Source organism: Lissotriton vulgaris, unplaced genomic scaffold (assembly GCF_964263255.1).
Source record: "Lissotriton vulgaris unplaced genomic scaffold, aLisVul1.2 SCAFFOLD_1858, whole genome shotgun sequence".
In the NCBI taxonomy this organism is placed as follows: Eukaryota; Metazoa; Chordata; class Amphibia; order Caudata; family Salamandridae; genus Lissotriton; species Lissotriton vulgaris.
In genome coordinates, this window is record NW_028255686.1 from 436,487 (window position 1) to 462,049 (window position 25,563).

The 25,563-nt window shown below is 45.5% G+C and overlaps 1 protein-coding gene across 1 annotated transcript in view; it reads right to left on the reverse strand.

The window, feature by feature from the left end:
• Positions 1 to 25,563, reverse strand: part of LOC147659037 (coronin-1B-like) — a 111,126-nt gene that overhangs the window by 61,453 nt on the left and 24,110 nt on the right. The window contains exons 4-6 of the mRNA XM_086952025.1: positions 15,744 to 15,925; positions 14,325 to 14,444; positions 6,811 to 6,915 (exon numbers count right to left, since the gene is read on the reverse strand). Coding sequence (XP_086808151.1) covers positions 6,811 to 6,915; positions 14,325 to 14,444; positions 15,744 to 15,925 — 407 coding nt within the window. The remainder of the gene's footprint in view (positions 1 to 6,810; positions 6,916 to 14,324; positions 14,445 to 15,743; positions 15,926 to 25,563) is intronic.

Sequence of the window (25,563 nt, forward strand, 5' to 3'; positions counted from 1 at the left end):
AATCAGCTGTCACTTCCCTCTAGAACCTTCCTGTCAGAAACCTCAGTCCCTCAGATTTTCGTACGCACTAAGCTAAGAAGGCGAATTACTGAGAGAATTAGGTGAGTCCTTCCAGGGAAGGCGGGAGGGTTGCATGCGAATCTATGAAAGACACCAATACTGGTTAACTGCAGTTACAGTAAGTAACGCATTTCTTATCCAGAATTAAGGGCGAGGTGAGCGCAAGGAGGAGCGCTGTTTTGCAAATTTTATACTTTAGGTCAGCTCTGTGCACTGGCTCGAATTGATTTTCATGAGCGGATTAAGAACCACATTCAGGTAGGTGGCAACATCCTTACTCGTGGGAAAGACCTGTATAATCCATTTAGAAATTGTTTGATCAACCTGCTTGACCAGAGGGATGGACCCGTTGAAGTTCTCTTATGACGAGATATTGCCGCCAAGTGTACTTTAATGGAGGAGTGAGCTAGGCCCGACTGCGCCAGACGTAACAGGCAAGGTAAGACTTGCTCTGGTGAGGAGGAGAAAGGGCGAATCCCTTGATCTGCACACCAAACACAAAATCGCTTCCATTTCAGGGAATTCGTTTTGGTAGTGCTATCCGCCCGTGCTCTGGCAAGAATGTCTCTATAGTCTTGTGGAATGTTCAAAATCTGGAACTCTCGGAACCCAGGAGCCAGGCGGCTAACCTGAGAGATTTCAGATCAGGATGTTGAACTTGTTTGTCGTTCATTGTGAGCAGGGACGGACACTGCTTCAGACGGATTGGCGGCTCCAGGGATAGACGGTGAAGTTCTGTGAACCAATGTTGCCTCGGCCAAGTTGGGGCTATTAGAATTAGAGTACAAGGCTCAACCTTCATCTTCCTTAGGACTCTGGGAAGCATCGGGAATGGCGGAAAGGCGTACGCAAAGACGTTGCGCCATGCGATGGAAAATGCATTCCCTAGAGATCCTGACTGTGGATGCCAACTTGCGAAGTGTGGACATTTGGCGTTCATCCTTGTCGCAAATAGATCGATCTGTTGCATGCCCCATCTGGAGAAGATCTGGTTGATAATCTTCTGATCTAGCCCCCACTCGTGCAATTATGTTTTCGGTCTGCTCAACGAGTCAGCGAGTACATTGTCTGTGCCTGGGACATATTCCGCCCGTAGGGCTACGTTGTTCACTATCTGCCAGTTCCTGATTTTTTGCGACTCGCGAGAGAGTGTCAGCGAGCGCGTCCCTCCCTGTTTGTTGAGATAGTGCATCGTCGCAGTGTTGTCTGTCCTGACGAGCACTAAGGAGTTTTTGATCCTTGGCAGGAAGGACTGCAGGGCCAGGAAGACAACTCTCAGTTCGAGCAGATTGATATGGAGTTTTTTCTCTGCAACGGACCATTTTCCGCTTATCTGCAGTTCCTGCAGAAAGGTCCCCCAACCTTCCAAGGAGACGTCCGTCGTGATGACATGAGGAGCTGCAGGAAGCAGGATTTTCAATCCTTGAGACAGGTTCTTTGACGACATCCACCAGCGTAAAGCCTTGACCATTTGAAATGTCACTTTTATGCGGTCGTCGAATGACCCCATGCATTGTACCCACTGCTTGGAAAGTGTCTCTTGCAGAGGACGCATCCTTAGACGGCAATGAGGTATCAATAGGATGCACGATGACATCATCCCCAAAAGGGACTTGAAGAGACGGACCATCAACACTTTCTTTGAGGCCACTCCTGAGGCTAGTGATAGGAGTTTGCATTTTCTCTCCTGCGATGGGAACGCTCTTGCAGAACATGTATCCAGGGTTGCACCCAGAAAGGTGATGGTTTGAGAAGGCTGCAGGGTCGACTTCTCTTCGTTGAGCGTAAGACCCAGATGATTGAAGAGATTCAGACAGGCGTTGGAAGGTCTGGAAGCGTCTTTGAAGGATGGTGCCTTGATTAGCCAGTCGTCCAGATATGGGAAGACATAGTGGCCGTGCTGCCTGAGGTATGCCACCACTGGGGAAAGACATTTTGTTAAGATGCGGGCGCTGACTTGAGTCCAAAGGGCAGTACACGGAACTGGAAATGCCTGCCCGCTACTGCAAATCTCAGGTACTTTTGGTGATTTTTGTGAATTGGTATATGAAAATACGCGTCCTGTAAATCCAGTGACGCCATGAAATCCCCCTCCTCCAGGAGATGCAAGACTTCTTGTATCGTGACCTTGCGAAACGACTGCTTCAAGAATTTGTTAAATGCCCTGAGGTCTAGGATTGGCCTCCATTTATTTTCTTTCTTCTGGATCAGAAAGAATCGGGAATAAAATCCCTTTACCCTCTGTGATGGTGGTACCTTCTCTATTGCTCCTTTCTGTAGCATGACAGATTTCTCGCAGAAGCAGCCGTAAGTTCTTGTGATGCATTGGGCGAGGTGGAGTTTGCGGAGGAGTGTTCATAAATTCCATGGAATGGCCAAATTGTATTAATTGAAGGACCCAGCGGTCCGTAGTAATGGTCCTCCAATTGTTTAGAAAGTGGGTAAGTTTTCCTCCAATTTTTAATAAGTGAGATGAGGTCTGGACTGGCTGGAGAAACAAGTCATGGTCTTCTGTTAGTTCTTTTTTTCTCCTCTGCCCCGAAAGGATGACTTTCCATACGAGGATTGATGGCCCTGTTGTTGTTGGGGCTGCTGGTACTGTGGTCTACTCTGATTGGAAGAGTAAGATGACCTGTTTTGGTAACCTCCCCTGTAGGAAGATTGACCTCTTCCTCTGTTTCCTCGAAAGGACTGATTCTTAAACTGGAGCGTACCCAGTGCTCTTGCAGTGTCAGTGTCTTTTTTAATATTTTGTAGAGCCTCATCAATCTTGGAGCAAAACAGTAGTTGGCCGTCATATGGCATATCCAGAACCTTTGATTGCACTTCAGGTCGAAATGAGGTCGCTTTCAAACATCCCTGACTCCTTAAAACCGTTGCTCCAGCTAGTTGGCGGAATCCTGTCATTGCCACGTCCATTGCACAGTCTATAACTTCTGAAGCTGATGTTTGACCTTCCAGAAGTATTGCTTTCACTTCCTCTTTAGAGGCATCCGGCAATTCAGACAGGTATGGGGCTATATAAACCGAAAGGTGTCTATTATAGCGCCCCAGAAGCGCTAGGGCATTTGCCGCTTTCACAGTCATCACCAACATTGTGGAAAATAGTTTTCCAATTTCCATCCCTCCTTATCCGGCGGCGCCGATAAAGGAGATGAGGGATTCCTGGAATTCTTCTGCACCGGCGCCGTATTTGGAGCTTTGTATTTTTTGTCCAAACGAGGGACCACTGGTGAAACCGAGGTGGCATTCTGCATAACCTGAACCCCCTGTGTCCAAAGATAGTCAATAATCGAAATCGACCTCATCGATTTCTTAAGAGGTTCTTTGAAATCGTACAGGAAGCAGTCCTGCTCCTGGGAATCCATTGTAATTTGGAAGCGCTTATCGGCCCTTTCCACCACATTATGGAAACCACTGATGTCCACTGGCGGGGAATCCGAGGTGGCGGGCACTGGAGATGCTGGGGAAGGTATAACGTAATCGTCCCAGTCCTCGTGGACAGATTGATCGTCCTGCACTTCACCTTCCTCTTGTTGTTCCTCCTCTTCTTCTTCGTCCGAAGATTGAGGATTTGGCAAATTCACCCTTTCCTGCTGGATAACGAAGGGCGGTGGTCGTGGTCTTGGTGATGGCGCTGCCGTGGTAGCTGGAGGAGCTGGAGATTCTGGGAATCTCCGTTTGTAATCTTGGATGAGGTATCGCAGATCTGTAACCAAGGATGCTGGGAGACAGATCATAGGTGTAATTTGTGGTTGAACTACATCCTGCTGAACATCCTCCTCATCTGAGCTCTGGCATTTAACATGCAGCTCTGAAGGGCCATTTGCTTGAAACATATCCCCGTCATCAGAGTCCTCATCTTGAGGGAGACATGCCGGTGGTAAATGCTGCACACGGCTGGGAGAAGTTCAATCCGGCGTCAGTGTTTTTCTGGTGATTTTCAGACGTACGGAAGCTGTTTGAAATCCAGAATCACTCAACATCAACGGGCCCGTCGACGGAGTGCTCGTCGACAGAGTAGTGTTGACCGTCGTCGACGGTATAAATGGTACTGTCGACAGTGCCGTTGTCTATGGCATTGATGCCGCCGTCAAGGTCTTCGTCGACTGTGCCTTCGTCGACGGTGCCTTCGATGATGAGGCCTTAGTCGACGGTGTCTTAGAGGACGAGGCCTTCGTCGACGGTGATCTTGTCGTCGGCGAGGCAATGGTCAACGGGATCATGGGCGTCAACGATGATCTCTTAATAAAAATTGTCGACAATAAGGCCTTACCCGTCATCGACGATGGGGTCGTCGTCGATTAAGAATATGAAGACGATACTGTCGTCGTTGAGATTGTCGTCGCCGACGTAGAGACAGACAGGAGACACTGCTTTCTTGAACGCTGATGATATCGTCGACGAGATCGTAGTCGTCGACAGCGCAGGCTTCTTGAAGGTGTGAACCTCCTTTTCAGAAGCTGATTTTGACAGAGGCTCTGAAGACTTTCTTGGTGTCTTTGGAGGAGCGTCCAGAGGGCTAGGGGAAGCTACCCTTGGCCTTTTTAGAGATATTTTTGAGGAGACCGAAGAGCCCTCACTTTCCTCAGAGGAATCCAAATTATCTCCATCTTTGAGCCTTTGGAGCCAGATCAAAAGGTTTCCTTCTCTCTCTACAGAGACCTTTCTTAGGAGTGTCAGCCATAGTGAACAGCTTTCACTTGAGGAAAATATCCAAATGTTGAAGAAAAAAGCTTTGAAGAAACAAACCTGAGCAGAACTCAGGGGGAGACTCCCTAGCACAATGTACGGTAGAAAATCTGGGTGACTGAGGCTCCTGACAGGAAGGTTCTAGAGGGAGGTGACAGCTGATTGGCTCTTCTCTAGAGTTCGGTCCTTTTTTACAAAAGGACAGGGAGATGTTACTAAGGTGAGGCCTTTAGGCCTACTATTCTCTATCGGACATTACTTATCTATGTACCAGGGACTCCCATCCCGACGACGGGGAATGATTCAGGCATGTGAATCTATGAAAGACACCCTTAATACTGGATAACTAACGATACATATTGTATATGGTTTTAATAAAACTCATAATATAAAGTTGCATTGAATGAGAACCGGTAGGTTGAAGTACACAGTGCCTAAACTCACCTGTGATTGCAAAGGCACTGTTCAAAAGTTAAGACTTAATTGAAGCCATGTCCACAGCATAATTTGGGCACTGAACAAGTGGACCTGCGACCGCACAAGCTGAGGAACTTTGTCACAAACCATAAAAAAAATGTATCATAGAACTGACATCACTTATTCATGTTGGCCTAACTGGCAATGGCTATGCCTTGAAAATAGGTTGCAAAGTAAATTCTATGCTTGGCGTTCAGCCAAGTAAAGAACAGAGTTTCACCTAGTAGAGAAGAGGCCGGAAGGTTGAATGTTCCAAAGACTACACATGCGCCAATTATAAAGGATACAGACAATTTTTGACTTCTAGGGAGTAGGATAACAGATGCATTTTCCTGCCAAAGGTTGAAGTACACTTCCCCATGGTGATAAAAATTTTAAAAAGGGGCTGTCAAAGGCAGCCCATCAAGATTAGTTTCAAACCAATATAAGTATTTCCTCTGGCTCCTTCTTTCCTTCCAGTATTAATAACTTAATGGCAGGTCACAGGTGAAAGTTTACTGAAAGCTGTAGGTACCCTTTAAGGCACTGGTAGAGGGGGAAACATCACTTACAACGCAACCTTTACAACGCAGTGCCTTTACGACGCAACTTTTACAACGCAAACCATTACAACGCATTGCGCTGGGGGGCGTTCTAGGATAGGGAATAGGTTTAATTTACCGTCCAACACCTTCCCTACTATCCACGGGGACTGGAGTTGGAATAGTAAATTAAACTATTCACTATCCAGCGCCCCAAAGCACTATGCGTTGCAATGGTATGAGTCGTAAAACCCGCGTTATAAAAGCATGCGATGTAAAAGCATGCGTTGTAATGTCGTACATCCCTGGTAGAGGAATGAAGGGTGCTTGCAGAGTTACCTGCCTAACGTGCCGGTGAATGGGGCAGTGGGTTGGGGGAGCTTGGGGAAAATACTGGGAGGTCGGTCAAGAGTCTGGTTATAATGTGGTTTCTAGTGATGCCAAATCCTTCTACAATATAATTAAAGGGGTTTAGGCCTCCCTAGAAATGACCTCATAACGTAAAACCATGCCGGTGCAACACGAAAGGAGGCACAGGGTCGGACGTGGTCGCTGGGCACTATGCACAGAATGGAACTACCACTTGCTGATGTCTCATTCAATTTACCTCTTCCATATTAGGCTCTAATTTTATATCGGCACAGCAGGTCTCTTATTTGTCTCACTTTCTTTTTCCTCACTCCGCGCCTTCGCTCCTGTTCTGTGTTTTCTCTCAAGGGATCATGCCTGCTCTATCCATTCCCATACTCACCTACTGTTTAACCATGCCTTCTCCATTCGGTTACCCTTCATCTATCTGAAGGCTTCCTCTCACACACTCGCTCTGTGGTCTAACACACACAAATCCTCTTTCTCTGGTCCCTCTGTCTCTGTGGCATCTCACACTGTTTTTGTGGAGTCTGAGCCAGCCGCGGACAGGGGCCTTTGTGCAAAGAGCCACCTGGGAATACAAACCTCTCCACTGAGAGTGGTCTGCAGACCCGGTCCTCTCCCACCTACTAGAAAGACACTTCACTTGGATCAATACTCTGCCAATGAAGAGACATCAGACTCTAGTTACCTTCCCGCATACGTAGATCACGCCTGTGTCCGGGTCATAGAATGGGAGGAGTGCGCCGTTACTCGAATCAAGCTCCTGAAGGCCCATCGGCTCATCCAGGTTGTCCTGTAAGGAGAGGCCAGTCAAGTCATTTTGCAATCGAAAACCAACAGTTTACAAGTTATACATTTGCATGCATGGCTTAGTTTCGCAACAGTACATAAAGCGTGCCATTCACCATCAGATTCAGTCCCAAGAGATCATAAGAATCAGGTTATTTATAGAACATCTTCCACAGGGACACAGTGGAATACAAAACACACAGGGCTTCAAACACAATGAAGGATAATCCAGCACACAACTAACTGCCTGGGGAGAGTATTATTTTACCTATCACATAATACTGAAACCGCAGAGAAACAGGCAGGTGTCCACACACTGACTACGGAGAAACAGGCAAGCCTCCACACACTGAATATAGAACAAACATTTGTCAAAAATCAATTCCAATTTCTAATTCAACACGAAGTCTCAATTAAAGTAGCAAAGCAAATGTATTTATTTATGAGTGAGTCTTGATAATCTTGTTCTGCTTTTCAGAAGTATAACACAATATAAACATGACATGCACCCAATACATACAACAGTGTTACGTGGCAGTCCGAGAATAAGAAACCCTAAGTAAGACAGAAGCGACACTCTCTCCAATCGGCTTTGCATGAAGAAATGGAGAAGAGATTACAGAGGCAAGTGTAATAAGAAGTCCCTTCTTGAACATCACGTGTCAGTATTTTAAGCTATTTAGAGTATCAGGTACTCATTTAACAAGATATATCTTGAATAATGTAGCCACAAATCAGTTTCTTAATGTTTGACCTCTACATAGTGATCTAGTACACCCAGACCATGCAAGGAACATCTAGTTGTGCTACTTTCCTCGGCAATCAACCTCTCCCTTTCTACCCATTTGGACAAATCCGCCATCCATAGTCTTTGGGAGTCTGAGCAAGGAAAGTTGCAGGTGAGCTTGCTATGTCCAGGCAACAACCCAAACAAGCATAGTTTATCCCTTCTCGCCAGCCTCTAATGCATCAATGCACCCAAATGGGCCACCACATCTTCTTAAAAATGCCTCACAACCCCACTACATGTGCCCATAATCAGCTCCAGTTGGGACACGCTGAAGCCATGGCCGGATCCATGAAATAAACTATTGAATGGGTGACACATGCCCTCATCAAGCTCTTGCACCTATAAATAATATGAACTGTCAGCATACAAAGTTCCCACTTAGCAAGGAGCCCGGTGACACTCAGTGCACGTTTAGCTTTTGCCTACAGCTTGAAATACCCCCTGAGGTCCAGCACCATCACACATTTAAAATGTTCCTCCTCAACTGAAGATCTCTATAAAAACACTCCCTGGAGATTAAGATGCTCCTGGAAGATGAGGATCCAGATGCTCTATTCCTGACGGAAACATGGCTCAATAATGCTTTAGAACCTGATCTGGTATAAACTCTGCCCACGGGCTTTACTAATAAGCGCAATGACCGCGGTATAAACTCTGACCGCAGGCTTTACTATTAAGCGGAATGACCGAGATAAAAAGAAAGGCAGAGGCATTGCCATAATTCATAAAAACTCAAATGTAGGGTTGAACCAAATATCATTCTGGACTGCGAAAGTCTCTTAACATGGCACAATCTTCCACCCACTCCTTTGCCGGAGTCCTCATTTACCGCAGCCCAGGAGGGTGCGGTCAATTTCTTAAATCCTCTTCTGAGGTGGCAGCTACATTAGTGGGCATGTCCCCCAATACCACCCTTATGGGGGACTTCAACCTACATTTTGCTGATCCCAATAAGGCGGATGCATCAGAGGATCTTTTAGCTATTCAACTTGCCCAAAAAGTCATAGGCCCCACACACACAAGAAAGGCAGTACACTAGACTCCAATTTCAGTAACCATACCGAAATGTCGGTGGCGATCCTATCCGCATCCCCTGGTCGGACCACTTCCTGATCCCCTTCCGCATTACCCCTTTACAGCGAATCCCAAGCATCAAAGCCATCAAGAGGAAAGCATACCCTTGCGCTGGATCATAGCTCTTGATAATCTTAAACCTAAAGCCAACTTAAATCTCACGCAACCTCTGAAAACTTTAATCACTGAATTGAGTCCTCACTTGATATGGTCGCCCCAGCTAAACACGGCCACAAAATCAGAGAGAAAAAGATTCCTTGGTACTCCCCCGTATTGAGAGTACTTAAACAGACATGCAAAAGACTGGAGAAGGAATGGAGGAAAGACCATCAGGACTTGAGCAAACTAAAACAGAGAGAATCTATAAAAATCTATCAAAAGGAAATAAACGTAGCGCAGGCTGGTTACTACAAAGGAATCATTACCATTGGCACTAATACTCCTAGGGAAGTTTTTTGCGCTGCGGAGGATATCCTAGTGCTTCTAAAAAATGAACTAGCCCTTGAGGCCTCCCCAGAACAGAGTAATGCACTGGCAGATTTCTTTCAGGGAAAAATTGAAAAGCTTTATGCTGCATTCCCTAGCTCCCCCTGCCCCAGTGTCCTATCAATGGACGTGCCTGTACACCATCCAGAACACGTGCTTAAAGAATTCGCAGCTCTGAACCTGGATAAGCTGACAGAAATGTTTTCACAAATAAAATCAGGCTCCCCTGTAGAGCCAGCCCCCCACATATCCTATATAAAGCAGGAAACGTGACCCTTCCTACTATTTTGTAAATTGTAAATCTTTCCACCTCCACAGGATCAGTACATGGTCCATGGAAACTTGCCATAGTCAAGGCCTTATTGAAAAAACATAGTCTAGACCTAGATGAGCTAGGCAACTATCGCCAAATTTCGCTGCTGCCGGCCATTGTAAACATTTTAGAAAAACATGTTCTCTCTTCTCTCCAACTTCTTGGAAACCCATGACCGCCTGCATACCACAGACTGGGTTCTGTCCTAAACACGGCACCAAAACTACTCTTCTTGCTGTGGTCGAGAACTCTATAAACAAATCCTAGATCAAGGAGGAGCAGTTGCCATCATCCTCCTGGATCTAAGCTCAGCCTTCGACACAGTTAAATTTGCCATCTTAGTCGAGAGACTCAGGAGGCTAGGGACCCAAGATGAGGTGATCTCCTGGATATAATCTTACCTAGACAACAAAACCTTCCAGTTTTTTTCAGGGGACGCAATATCTAGGAGACTAGAGATCAGCTGCGGAGTCACGCAGGGATCCTCGCTGAGCCCCACACTATTTAATGTGTATATGCGGCCACTCGCTGATCTAGTGCCTCACAGGATTAAGATCGTCACCTATGCAGATGACACACAACTGGTCATAACTCTTAATGGTCCCCGCAAATTCCCCTCTTATTTCGAAACATGTCTGGAGAAAGTGGCCTCTTGGATGGAGCACTCGTGTCTCAAGCTTAACGGAGGCAAAACAGAACTCATGCTCCTAGGCAACCACTGCAGCATGGACCTTAATCAGATATTGCCCAAGTGCCTAGGCCTTAACCCCCAAAACCAGGATAAAAAGTCTGGGTGTCTGGTTAGACATTTCTCTCAAGTTTGACCACCAAGCAGTGAAGGTGACAGGGGCCTGCTTTGGTACACTCAGACTACTCCGAAAGGTCCTCCTGCTCCTTCCAATGGCTGCAAAAAAAATCCTGATTCAGGCCCTGGTCCTATCACGATTGGAATATGGCAACTCCCTCTATTTAGGGGCTCCCAAAGCAACATTAAGGAAGCTTCAAGTCGCTCAGAACTGTGGGGTCAAGATGCTACTCGGGATTCCAAAACCCACTTAGCAAAGCCAGTCCTAAAAACCCTACACTGGCTGCCAATCCCCGAAAGAGTAAAATTCAAGACCCTCTGCATTGCTCATGAGACTAAGAGCAACGAGCCCGGCTATTAACAAATCCCTCACCAGCCCATATCGCCCCAAGAAGGACCTGAGATCGGCTAGTCTCAATCTTGCAGTCGTTCCCAAAATCAGGAGGACAAGAAACGGAGGAAGATCCTTTTCCTACAATGTGGCGCAGCTTTGGAACACACTACCCCCACATCTTTGCTTTAAACCTTATCTCCTTCCATTTCGTAAACTTCTAAAAACAGTGTTATTCCAACAATCGGCCCAATAACTTCACCCGTTTCTGTGTTCAGTCACCTGCGCAGGGACGCCCGAGGGTAGCTATGCGATCTACAAATGCTTAAAAATAATACCCGATAACTATTACCTATTACTTTGTGTGTTTACATGCCTTCAGCCACTGTGCATCTGTAGTATGCTCTCCTGGCTCCATTTCTTTCTTTTCTCCATTAATGGATGTGGTTGAAGCAAATAGGTTGAAAATCTAACTCCTGAGGTCAGTGATTTGACAGCAGTAATTGTCCCTGGTGTTTTGGGGAATAAAGGCTAGAGTCTGTGCTTCTACGCTTGGGAAATGAACGAAGGGCACCCAGAAGGCTACGATGGTTCCTGAAGGCATCATAAGGTACAAATCCATCTTCAATATATTCGTTCTAAAATTGTGAAACTTTTCCTTCCAGATAATTGTTTAGTCAGATCCCCTGCAAAGATGCAATTATTATACAATGGGAGTTGTTCCATGAACGGAACTCTGCCCTTTTAGGTAAAGAAACATCTCTCCAAATCTTCTGCATATAACACCACAAAAGAAAATAGTTTAAACTCATTGAAGCCACAAGCAATTTGTTGAGCTGCATCAAAACCAGTTTCATTTGATATGACCGTTGGTTGCTTTCTGCATATCGAGATTAGCAATAGCTCCTCTGGGTCACGGAATCTCATCTGGATGGTCAAGCTGCAGGAACAGCCCTACATTACTCTCAATCAGTATCCTACTCAGACCACCTGGTGAGGACCTGCAGATCCAGAAAAAGAGATCTTGTGGCAAAGCATGCTCTGCTCAGGTTTCCAGCCCGAGCTGAATCACTGGGGTCAATTAAAGATCAAGTAACCTTTAGAAAAGGCTGAAAATGAAGCTTCCAGCTCAAACAAAGATAGGGCCAGGAGTTGGCCTAACGGCTAGGGCGGTCAACCTCAAATCTGGGGAACCGGGTTCGAGTCTCAGCAAGGACGCACAACATCCTGTGATTCTGGGCATATCACCTAATCTCCCTGTGCTTAACAAAAATGAATGTGTCCTCATGTAATTTAACTGGTGCTTGTTTAAAGCGATCTGATTCTAGATACCTTCGGGTCAAGTTCACGCTATATGAAACTCCGTAAAAAAAAAACCTTGTTAATCCCCAATAAGCAAGACTTCAACGTATCTTGTGCACTGGAGTTATGTGAAATCAAATTGTAAATACCTAAAAGACCTGCTTTTTATTTCCTGCTCTTACTAAGAGATTTAAGAAATCTGGATTTCCTATTCATGCTCACTTTTTGTTGCAAACTATTTTCAATGTGTTCGCTTCTCTTCCAACCCCCACAAAACACAACTATAATTTCTATCCATTTTCTCACTTGTCTTGCCTCTCTTCATAGTATAAATCTTGTATTGTTAATACTAACATGCTGCTCCTTCTTTACAGTCTCGGTCTAGTCTTTGAGATTCATCTTAACCACTCCCTTCTGCTCAGCAGACTTTATCATCAACAGAGCACACCACTGTTGCTGGTCTTCCCTTCTCATTCACCTGAATCCCTTTGCAGACTTTAATGAAGCAATTATATCACCCTTGGCCAGTACTGGTCCAGCACTCGCACCCCAACTCTCTCAAGTTCTTCCTGGCTGCACAGTTAACCGCTACATTTCTGCCCTTCCTCACTGCTGTGTTGGGCATGTTTCAGAATGTTCTTTCTATACACAATCCCCTCTGTATGAAACGTCATCCTCTACAAACACAGACCCCATGTATGTAAGAGCACCCAAATGATCTGCATTCTTATCACCTCTATTACAGATCAAAATTCCGGAGAGCATGGCAACGATCCAACACTGGGACACCACCGACCTCTAAAAAAACTGAGCTGGCCCTAATTTCCTTTCCCCTAAACACATCTGACTATTGCCCTTAGCCAGGGAATCAGAGTCCAATTCAACACAGCAGTGAGAAGTCTGCCCACTTCTGTACTCCTCATGGATGAAAATGTCAACCAAACCTCTCATGTCCCTCGACCAAAACACTGTTCATGGCGAGGCTCCAAATCATTTTCTTCCCATTCTACTCAATTGCCTCTTTCGATTAATCTGGCAACACTTAACCAAATTCGAAACCATCCTATCCCACCTCTAACTTAAATCATCAAGCAGTGTAGCTCTGAATACCTAGTGGGTCCTCCTGAAACTACTCAATCCTATCAACAAAAAAGGCAACAAAATGTCACCTGGAAGCTCCAAGACAACCTATTTACACTTGCACTTGAACTCTGCAACCTCCTGGCAAACCATAAAACCGCCTTTGCACCATCCCTGTTCAGTGCACACTCTTGGAAAGCTCCCATGTACTAGTGTGCTCGTTGTCTGGACTCAGAACCATTACTGATCCCAAAACTCAGCCAAGACAGTCTCTGCTCCAGGGGGGCACCTGGTCAAGCTTACAAAAACATAACTGATGTCTGTGTAGTGTCAGTTCTGTATAAAAAACGTATCCCCAAGTCACTATCGACTGCAAAATGGCCGGGTCTCACCGCCAGGAAATGAGTGCAGCGTTTCTGCAGAAATGCTACCGCAACCATCAATGAGCCTAATAACAATGAAGCACTTTTGGACCCTCTTTCCATTTCATTGTTTGTCTGTAAACACCCAAACTTCGGAATGCTCTTCCAGTCTTTGCCCATTTTGTTTCAACTCCTACTTATTTCAATCCTGTTTGAAAGTTCACTTCCTTGCATTGGCCTTTCCTGAAAATTGCCCTGTCCTGCTACAGGTGAGTTTCAGGCTTGTTATCCCAATATGGCTTTGAATTATATTAATTCTGCTACTCTATGCACTGTGCTTTGGAGAGCGTTGGTTTGTTGCCATGTAGATGACACCAGCCTCTGCAAATACCTCAGAGCGTTAACAAGAGAAGCAATGCTAGGCAGTCGGCAATACGAGAAGGCGTAAACATGCTAAAACCCTCTGCTGATTCTCAGAGGCACCTCCACACCCTTCTCGCTCATCCTCAGTGTTCTTAAGAAGTCTCGGGAGCCTGAGGGAAAGACCTAGAAGATTACAGTGCCAACTTGACACATTTAATCTCTAATTATTTATCCAGATGTCCATGCGCAAAATAGTCAACTGTAAGGGTAACCCAGTGATATGAAGGGGCCAAAGGGTGACTTAGTGCTATATAGACCATCAATATTAGGGAACCCACAGAATGCCTTTCTAGTGTCCAGGTGTATTCATTCCTCTTAAGTACATGGAAGGGCTTCTAGCAGCCTCAGAGTTCCGGTTGAGAGTTTGCAGTTGATATTTTAAGAGGAACTGTGAATCTACCCTATGCACGTGCTGAAAAAGAAACGATAAGGTAAAAAGTATCGTACCGGGTCCCAGAGTGCCAGCTGCCGCTCACTCATGCGGCTGAAGCCAGTGGTGAAGATCTTGCCATCAGACATGAAGATCGCTCTCATGGGACGAGCTCCATCATGAGCCCTTTCCTTCTCCTGTTAGCAGACAATGACAACTTCATTATTTTAGACCTGTATTGAACAATAATGCTATTTCACAGAATCCGGAATCAACAAAGTACACAGAATGCAACACTTTGAAAGCTAAGGAGCAGTGCACTACTTGCAGTAGAAGGGTAGATTTTAAGGGAGCATGTTCCGCTGAAATACAGCATCGTGGAGGATTGAGAGAACTGTTCTTGGCTCAGTCTGTACCTCTCTCTCTTCTGCAAATGTCAGTGACTGCCACTATATTTATAGTACTGGTCCTAACTTTCACAAAAAAAAGTTTCTTTTGGATTGTTTCACTATAGCACCTTAGATCGGATCACTTCTCCGAGCAGCCTTTATTAAAAATGAGTGAACCCCACCCTTTCTGCTGTGACAATTTTATTATTAACTAAAGAGGCAAGCCAGTTGGGGCAGACACTATGTGAACAGAGGAGATGGGCTGTGCAGATGCTATGTGAACAGAGGAGATGGCTGGGCAGATGCTATGTGAACAGAGGAGATGGCTGGGCAGATGCTATGTGAACAGAGGAGATGGGCTGGGTAGACGCTATGTGAACAGAGGAGATTGGCTGTGCAGACGCTATGTGAACAGAGGAGATGGGCTGGGCAGGCGCTATGTGAACAGAGGCGATGGGCTGGGCAGGCGCTATGTGAACACAGGAGATGGGCTGGGCAGACGCTATGTGAACACAGGAGATGGGCTGGGCAGGCGCTATGTGAACAGAGGAGATGGGCTGTGCAGGCGCTATGTGAACAGAGGAGATGGCTGGGCAGATGCTATGTGAACAGAGGAGATGGGCTGGGTAGACGCTATGTGAACAGAGGAGATGGGCTGTGCAGACGCTATGTGAACAGAGGAGATGAGCTGGGCAGGCGCTATGTGAACAGAGGAGATGGGCTGGGCAGGCGCTATGTGAACAGAGGAGATGGGCTGGGCAGGCGCTATGTGAACACAGGAGATGGGCTGGGCAGACGCTATGTGAACACAGGAGATGGGCTGGGCAGACGCTATGTGAACACAGGAGATGGGCTGGGCAGACGCTATGTGAACACAGGAGATGGGCTGGGCAGACGCTATGTGAACACAGGAGATGGGCTGGGCAGACGCTATGTGAACACAGGAGAGGGGCTCAGCTTAAGGTACTTTGTAAAGAGGAGTGGGAGGGAGTATGGATCGGGCAGGACAGGACCCAAGCATGTGCAGCCTCCCTGGATGAATGAGTGAGTGAGCGAGTTTGTATTCCCCAGGACACTATGTAGTAGGTAAGCTTTGTTCATACACACCGCCACAACGATCTCACGGCGGGGATCAATGATGCGCACGCTCTTGTCCTTGCAAGACGTGCAAAAGAGGCTTCCATTGCGGTTCCAGCAAGCATTGTAAATGAGGTCTGGGTGTTGGTCCTCCATCCGGTACAACTCCTCCGCAGTGCCCACGTTCCAGATAATCACCACATTATCACAGCCTGTGGAACAAGAGTGGAGATCAACCAGGACAGTGAAGACCAGCAGAAAAAAGGAGAACAAGCAGAAGGGGGGGGGGGGGGGTTGAGTGTAAAAAGAAGCATAGATATGCAGAAAGAGCAGTGTATAGCAAAGAGCAAGATTCAAATTAGCATCCATGGGTCATACTCCTAATTCAGCGAGTCCCAGAAAAAATGGCCCTTCTGGCTCAACCAAGCCCTGTGCTGAATCTACTACGGAGATCAAAATACTGCACCAGAACAGGACGCACAGGCACAGAGGGGAACGAGGCAGAAAAGCAGAAATTGTACGTCGATTGAAGGGGGAGAGCCAATACTAGAGAGAAAGAAGAAAGCTGCATTATTGAATGAGAGACAGGTTTGACAAGTCAGGGTAGACAATAGACTAGTGCAAAGCTTTACGCATGCAATGTTCAATGAAACAGACTACTGTATAGCTGTACATGTACCATGTCCTATGAAATGGACTAGTGCAAAGCTGTACAAATGCAATGTTCGATCAAAAACTAGTGTAAAGCTGTACACATGCAATGTCCTATGAAAAGACTAGTGTGAAGCTGTACACATGAAATATCCTATGAAAAAGACTAGTGCAAAGCTGCATAAATGCAATGTTCGATCAAAGACTAGTGTAAAGCTGTACACATGCAATATCCTATGAAAGAGACTAGTGTAAAGCTGTACAAATGCAATGTCCTATGAAATAGACCAGTGCAAAGCTGTACAAATGCAATGTTCGATGAAACAGACTACTACTATATAGCTGTACATTTGCTATGTCCTATGAGAGAAGTAAGTGTAAAGCTGTACAAATGCAATGTTCGAAGAAACAGACTACTGTATAGCTGTAGGAAAGCAATGTCCAATGAAACAGTGTAAAGCTGTACACATGCAATGTTCGATAAAACGGACTAGTGTAAACTGTACACATGCAATGCCCTGTGAAACAGACTAGTGTAAAGCTGTACACATGCACCTGTTCAATGAAACAGTGTAAAGCTGTACGCATGCAATGTTCGATGAAACGGACTAGTGTAAACTGTACACATGCAATGCCGTGTGAAACAGACTAGTGTACAGCTGTACACATGCACCTGTTCAATGAAACAGTGTAAAGCTGTACACATGCAATGTTAGATGAAACAGACTAGTGTAAAGCTGTACACATGCAATGCCCTATGAAACAGACTAATGTAAAGCTGTACACATTGTTAAATATTGCAGGGATTTGTTAGCATGAGCTGAAAGCCATTTTGTATTTTGGCAGCCATTTTAGGTAGCCATGTGCGGTTTCATTCTTCCGAGCTTGCATGCTCAGAAGGGCCTAGCAAGTAGAATGCACCTGCTCCTCTTATACAACTGTCAGGCTATTCTTGCTGCTGTATGGAGAAGTAACTCTCCTCCCACTTTGTTGAGCAAGCAGATCTTGCATGCCCATATTAGTCATTTTGCATGCTAACATGCGCCAGGTCCTACCCTTGGTCTTATGCGGACTATGTAACCCTACGCATATATAAGGCCTCCGTTTTCTGTACTCCTTAGACTGCCTCATTCATTTGCTAAGGCTTCTATGTGACATAGTCTCCCTCATTTGAGGTTATTAAAGATGTTACTTTTATATTACAGCTTCTGTGCCAATTTCTTTCTTTGTTGGTTTAAAAGGACCAAGTATCAGTGAGACCCCTGAGAAGGTTTCTTTTTTCTTCAACATGCAATGTCCTATGATATGAAAGAGACTAGTATAAAGCTGTACAAATGCAATGTCCTATGAAACAGACTAGTGTAAAGCTGTACACATGCACTGTTCTACAAAACAGACTAATGTAAAGCTGTACACATGAAATGTTCGATTAATCAGTCTACTGTATAGCTGTAGGAAAGCAATGTCCAATGAAACAATGTAAAGCTATACACATGCACTGTTCTATGAAACAGACTGGTGTAAAGCTGTACCCATGCAATGTTCGATGAAACAGACTAGTGTGCAGCTGTACACATGCACTGTTCTATGACACAGACTCGTGTAAAGCTGTACACATGCACCTATTCAATGAAACTGTGTAAAGCTGTACACATGCAATTTTCGATGAAACAGACTGGTGTAAAGCTGTACATGTGCACTGTCCTATGAAACAGACTGGTGTAAAGCCGATACATGCAATGTTCGCTTAAATAGGCCAGTGTAAAGCTGTACGCGTGCCATGTTAGATGAAACTGTATAGCTGTACATGTGCCATGTCCTATAAAATAAACTAATGCTAAGTTGTACAAATGCAATGTTTGATGCAAAAGACTAATGTAAAGCTGTAGGGAAGCAATGTTCTATGAAACAGACTAGTGTGCAGCTGTACACATGCACTGTTCTATAAAACAGACTAGTGTAAAGCTGTGTATGTATCATGTCCTATAAAATAGACTAGTGCAAAGTTGTACAGTTTGATGGAACAGACTAGTGTAAAGCTTTAGGCATGCAATGTTCTATGAAACAGACTAGTGTACAGCTGTACAAGTGCCATATCCTACAAAACAGACTAGTGCAAAGCTGCACACATGCAATGTTCGATTAAATAGACTAGTGCACCGTACACTAACACAACGCAACCCTGCTCGAACACCAGCCCACTCTCCCACCAGCACGCGAATTCCCTGGTCAGTCATTCACCTTTGACTGCCACCCCCACCTCCACCACCTACCCCACGATGGACAACATCATGGCCACTCTCTTCCAGATCAAAGAAGACATACACATCATCAAAGAACTACTCTCCACACACCCCATACACCCATCACCTACCTCCACCTCCCCGCCCAAATTGGCCACTACCCCTCCCGCGGACTCCCTCACTCAACACGCCCTACACCGGGCGTCAATCCCTGCGCATAGTCGCAGCAACTGCCCTCGGCCCCCTCGTCGCCCCTGCAACCCCTCACACAACTACACCTCCCCGCCCAACTTGTCCTCCGCCCTTCTGATTAACTCTCTCACTCAACTCTCCCCCAACCGGACCTCAATCCCAGCTCGTAATCGCAACAACCGCCCTCGTCGCACCCACAACCCTACTTCTGACCTCGACACACTCACCCTTCTCCGCTCCTATGACCCAGCCCCCCAAAATCACACATCCACCCCACACCTCACCATTTCCACGATACACTCAAATCCCCTTAGACCCCCCCACACTAAACAGCAGATCCTCCATCCCCAATAACCTTAGAAAAGTCCCCCTCTCTCTAGAACCACCTACCACCCTCAACACACCCCGTCTCAAATGCACTCTCCTCAATTGCAGATCGGCCTCGAAACATTCCGCCGCCATTGCTGATCTCCTCTTATCGCTGGACCTTGACCTAATCATCCTGACTGAAACCTGGCTAACTGAATCTTCGACACCTATAATGGACATTCTAGTTCCTCCCAACTACCACATTATCAGGCTCGACAGATCAGGCAAAATTGGTGGTGGAATCGCATGCATCTACAGGAACAACATCTCTGTTCTGAAAGTCAACTCCACCTCCCTACCATCCCCAACATCCTGGGAATACACCTGCCTCGACATTATTAGTGAGGGCAAACCGATATGTTCTCTCCACAGCATTTACCACCCTCCCAGGGACAACTTTACCTTTTCCCAACAAATCATGGATATGATCTCAACCAATTCCGGACGGCAGCTCACCCAAATATACCTTGGTGACTTTAACCTCCACTGGAACGATCGCAATGACGCGGTGGTAAATAGTCTTACAAATTTCCTCGACGCCCTTAACCTCACCCAAATATGCAACAGCCCGACCCATGAGAAAGGTTCTATCCTTGACCTGATCATCTCCAAAGAGGACTCTATCCAACTCGAGTCCATCCAACCCAGTGACTGGTCAGATCATCATATCGTCACATTCTTCATCAATGAAAAAGTTAAAGTTAACCCGGCTCAACTCTCCAAGCCCAAAGTCTGGAAAAGAGACATGAAAAAACTCAACCCAGGCTCTTTGCCCCCTAACAGGTGCAATCTCCTACTTCCACCGACAGGCGATACGGACGTTCAAACTCTGACTGACCACTATCTCAACACTATGACCTCAATAATTAATGAGGCTGCACCTATGCAGCTAAAAAGAGCCTCTACTAAAATCTCCAACCCATGGTACGACGGGAGTCTCAATGAGGATAGACGAGACATGCGAATGGCAGAGCGTACCTGGAGATCAGCTCCCTCTGCAATGCACTTAAAAGACCTGAAGAAAAAAAGAAACGCCTACTTCAGGAAAATAAAACGCTCAAAATCAGACTTCTTCAGCCTCCAGCTCGACCAAGCAAAAAACCGCCCGAGAAAACTGTTTGAGCTAATCAGATCACAATCCAAGGATCAACCCCAACCACTCAACACTGTGCGTAAAGCACCCTCCTGTGAAGACTTCGCAGCTTTCTTTATCCAAAAAACTGACAACATAAAAAGCGATCTCCTTATTGACGCAAGCCTCTACTCCAAACCCCAGTGCCTAGCACCCACTGAACCAAAAAACAATGCTACATGGTCAACCTTTGGCACATACTCGGAAAAAGAAATTGGCAAACTGCTCAGCACCCTGAAACCATCCAATCACCTCACGGACCCCCTTCCTGCTACCGCAGTAAAAGACTTTACCCCTTTGCTTCTCCCTCTCTGAACTAAAATTATCAACAGCTCTCTCCAACAAGGAAGCATACCTGACTCCCTCAAAGTTGGTCAAGTCACACCTCTACTAAAGAAACCCACAGCCGACCCCTCTGATCTCAACAACTACCGTCCCATTACCAATACTCCCACTCTCGCCAAACTGCTGGAAAAATGCGCACAACTACAATTGACTAAACACATTGAACAATTTGATCTCCTCAACCCTCACCAGTCAGGCTTCCGAGCAGGACACAGTACAGAAACAGCTATGACTCACATAATTGACGACGCACTTCAAATGCTAGACCAAAATGACACCTGCCCCCTCATCCTTCTTGATCTCTCTTCAGCATTCAACACCGTTAAACATGAGAATTTACTAGAACTACTAAACACAAGAATGGGTTCATCTGGAACTGTTCTCAAGTGGTTCACTTCCTTTCTTCACAACAGGTCGCAGAAATTCAAGAGCAACAACCGGATGTCCTCGCCAATACCTGTAACGCTAGGCGTCCCCCAAGGTTCCTCTCTATCCCCAACTCTGTTCAACCTAGTCATGGAACCACTCACCACCTTGCTACAAGCATCCAATGTACACTTTCACATGTACGCCGATGACACCCAACTTTATCTCAAATTACAATCCCCCAAGGACTTCTTGCTCCTGAACTCAACAATCAGATGCACCCAATCCTGGCTTGCCAATAATCACCTCAAACTCAATGCCCTGAAAACAGAGTTCCTTCTGATCTCACCTCCAGCGAAGATCTCCACCACTCAAATTTGGCTTAAACACCTAACCGCACTCAATGTCCAACCCACCATCGTGGACTCAGCAAAATCTTTAGGCATAACACTTGACACCAATCTCAACATGCAGAAACATATCAGCAAGGCAACTAAGGGAGCGAACTTCCAGATCAATACTCTGAGGAAACTTAAACCCTTCCTCCCAGCCAAAGACTTCCAAACCGCGGTACAAGCACTAGTCATCCCTCGAATTGAATACGGTAGCACCGCCCTCTGCGGACTCCCCCTAACTACAACCGCACCACTAAGAGCTTCTCTAAACGCTGCAGCGAGACTCATCACTGGGTCAAAAAAGCACCCCCATATTACCCCTGACTTGAAATCCCTGAATTGGCTGCCTTTTGAAGCCAGAATACATCTGAAAATCGCCTGCATGACACACAAGGCGGTTCACCTAAACTCACCCGGCTACCTCGCTCAGAAACTGACAATCTCTGGCGGAACCAGAAACACTAGAGGCACAAACAATCTTCTGCTGAAACCTCGAAGATTCCGGAAGGAAAAAACATATAAGCGCTCCTTCTCAGGAATGGTGCCTAGGATCTGGAACGCACTCCCTCCCGAAACCAGACTTATCTCTTCCACTACACTCTTTAAAAAAGAAGTAAAAGCTATCCTCATGGCTAAATACACTTGAACCAGTATCTCGATCTCTGTTAATACTCGGCACGGATCTGTACTACATGTTTGACCCCTTTGCCTATTTGTATGAGTTGTCTCATTATGAGTTGTCTCATTACTCACATGATTGGCTTTGCAGTCACCTATTTGTTCTGTTTGATTTATTGATTTATTTGTATGACTATGCTCCCTCATGTACCCCTCTATGTAAAGCGCTCTGATATCTGCAAAGATCTTGTCCGCGCTATATAAAACTTTTAAATAAATAATAAATAGTGCAAAGATGTACGCATGCAATGTTCGATTAACAGATTGTATAGCTGTACATGTGCCACGTCGTATAAAACAGACTAGTGCAACGTTGTACAAATGCAATGTTTGATGAAACAGACTAGTGCTAAGTTGTACACATGCAATGTTCGATGAAACAGACTAGTGTAAAGCTGTACACAGGCACTGTTCTATGAAACAGACTAGTGTAAAGCTGTACACATGCAATGTTCGATTAAATAAACTAGTGCAAAGGTGTACGCATGCAATGTTCGATTAAACAAATTATATAGCTGTACATGTGCCATGTCCTATGGAACAGACTAGTGTAAAGCTGTACACATGCAATGCCCTATGAAACAGACTAGTTTAAAGCTGTACATGTGCCATGGACCTATGGAACAGACTAGTGTAAAGCTGTACAAATGTAATATTCGATGAAAGACTAGTGTAAAGTTCAGTTCAGTTCAACGGCTTTATTTCGATTGTTACATCATAAAAGCAACACATAAAAAATACAACATGGATCCATTCAGAAAAGATTTACATTCATTAAAAGTTTTTATCCAGAAAGATTAAAAGCATTGTAACAAATACAAATTTAAGATGGCCGAATTCCATAGCATAAAACAGGATCCCAACAATCTTTAAAAGAAATAACCATTTATCAATCGGTTGTAGAATTAAAAAGCACTGGCGTTGCCAATAGGTTTCGTATTTGGAAAGTTGGAGCTATTGGTTTTGTAAATGACATTTTATATTTATATATAGTTATTGGCATTGTCAATAACAATATATAAATATAAAATGTCATTTACAAAACCAATAGCTCCAACTTTCCAAATGCGAAACCTATTGGCAACGCCAGTGCTTGTTCATGGTTAAAGTGAATCGCATTGGCTTCGATGCGCCTCTGTAGCCGTTGTGAACGGGTAGCATTTGCTACGAGTGGTTGTAGTTAGTCTTTTCTGGCACGTTGCAATCAACATGACAACCTAGTATGCTGCTATTAAATTATCTTGTATCTTTCTCCTCATAAATTTACAGTGTTGATATGCTGGCAAATGGCCGGAGGGAAGCCGGATGGGGGCAGGAGAGCCTGGTGGGGGGGCGGGAATGCGAGCGAGGGGAGGAGAAGTGTGGCAGGCGGATTAGGGAGATGCGCGTGCTTGTGTGGTCACGTGACCCGCTTTTGTGGTCACGTGACTCACATGCACTGTGAAAAAACCGCAGTGGTTTGACGAGTCGATGGAGCACTTGAATTCTCGCCTATTACATTCGCAAGCGAATGATAATAGGCGAAACCTAAAAATCAATCAATTAAACAGTAATTAATAGCCGTTTTGTCCTGATGGACCATGCCCATGACAAACATTTTGCAAGGCCGAAGACATACATGGGCCGAGTATCTGATATTAAAATTCGGAGTGCCACGGAAAAGTGTCTAGTACCGATGGCCCTACATACAGGTTTAAGCCACAGTTGCCTTGGGCGTGCATAAGACGGGCAGACAAACAAGAAGTGTTCTACTGACTCCGTGATGGTGCCACAGAAGGGACAGAATGCAATTGTCTGATACTGTGGCTTCCAGTGGGCTGTTAGGGCACGTACAGGAAGAGACCCTACTCTGAATCTGAAATACAGGGCCCTGTCGTAAGGTTTCCAGACCATATCCAGATAGAGCTCCCAGTAAGGTGCGTCCTTGTGTATTATAAACTCCTCTGTAAGCCTGCCAAGAGATGGGTCCGTAGTGGTTCTGCTACTGAACCAGTTCCAATACAAAGTTTTTAGGACAGGTTTCGGGGGGGGGGGGGGGGGGGGAGGACCGACTTTCCCAGGCTTCACTGAGTCCCAATTTACCAAGCAGAGCCTTAACGTCGGTTAGCCATCTTATCCTGTGCCACCCCGTCGTTGACATCACCTCCGCTAGGCCTTTAGCGTATTTGGCAAGTTCAGGGACAAGCCACAGCCTAGCCCATAAAAGTAATGGTCGTAGTCTTGCCACATCGCTAATTTGTTGACATCCAAGGTCCAGCAGGAGGGGTAGCGTAGGTGTGCTCTGCAGGAGGGACATAATACCTTTTAAGAACTTGTTCTCAGACCTAGTTAGAAGATCGGTGTTAGAAGTATCCCAAAGTTCTGCGCCATACAAGGCGGAACTAACACCCTTCACCTTATAAATATCCATAACAGGGGCGATGGGCTTAGTTGAAGAAGATCGCTGTTCTTTAGCAAGTGCCCCTGTGACCCTTTTGTGATTGAGCAACATTTTCAGCAGATGGGGGGTCCACTGCATAGTATCCGTGATCCGGATACCTAAATAATCAAAAACGGTGAGCCTTTCCAGAGGGGTTTTATTTAGTACAGGGGGACGACCTAATTTTTTGGGGGGGATTTAAAACCAAATACTTTGTTTTGTCTGTATTTATTACTAGGCCCCGTTGGTCACAAAAGGTCTGAAAACTAGCTAAGAGGCCATGGAGACCCGCCGGAGTTTTTGAAATTAATAGCGTGTCATCGGCAAAGAGAAGAGTGGGAATTTTCTCCCCTGCCAAGGATGGTGCATCTGAAGGATGTTTAAGTAAGTGCTCCACAACCCCATTCACATATAGTGAAAAAAGGGTGGGAGCAAGAACGCATCCCTGGCGTACCCCTTTCCCCACAGGTATCCTACTAGTTTTCTGCTCATCAGTGCCCCATCGCACCTGCGCAAAATTACCATCATGCAATCGCACTAAGATCGACAGAATATTTGGGGGAATCCCCATATCCGCCAACACGCCCCATAGTTGCTCTCTGGGCACTAGGTCAAAGGCAGTCTTTAGGTCAATGAATGCCAAATAAAGGCTAGTGTAAAGTTGTACACATGCAATGTTCGATGAAACAGACTAGTGTAAAGCTGTACACATGCAATGTTCGATTAAATAGACCAGTGCAAAGGCGTACGCATGCAATGTTCGATTAAACAGATTATATAGCTGTACATGTGCCATGTCCTATGGAACAGACTAGTGTAAAGCTGTACACATGCAATACCCTATGAAACAGACTAGTGTAAAGCTGTACATGTGCCATGGACCTATGGAACAGACTAGTGTAAAGCTGTACAAATGTAATATTCGATGAAAGACTAGTGTAAAGATGTACACATGCAATGCCCTATGAAACAGACTAGCGTAAAGCTGTACACATGGAATGTCCTATTGAAACAGACAAGTGTAAAGCTGTACAAATGCACTGTCCTATGAAACAGACTG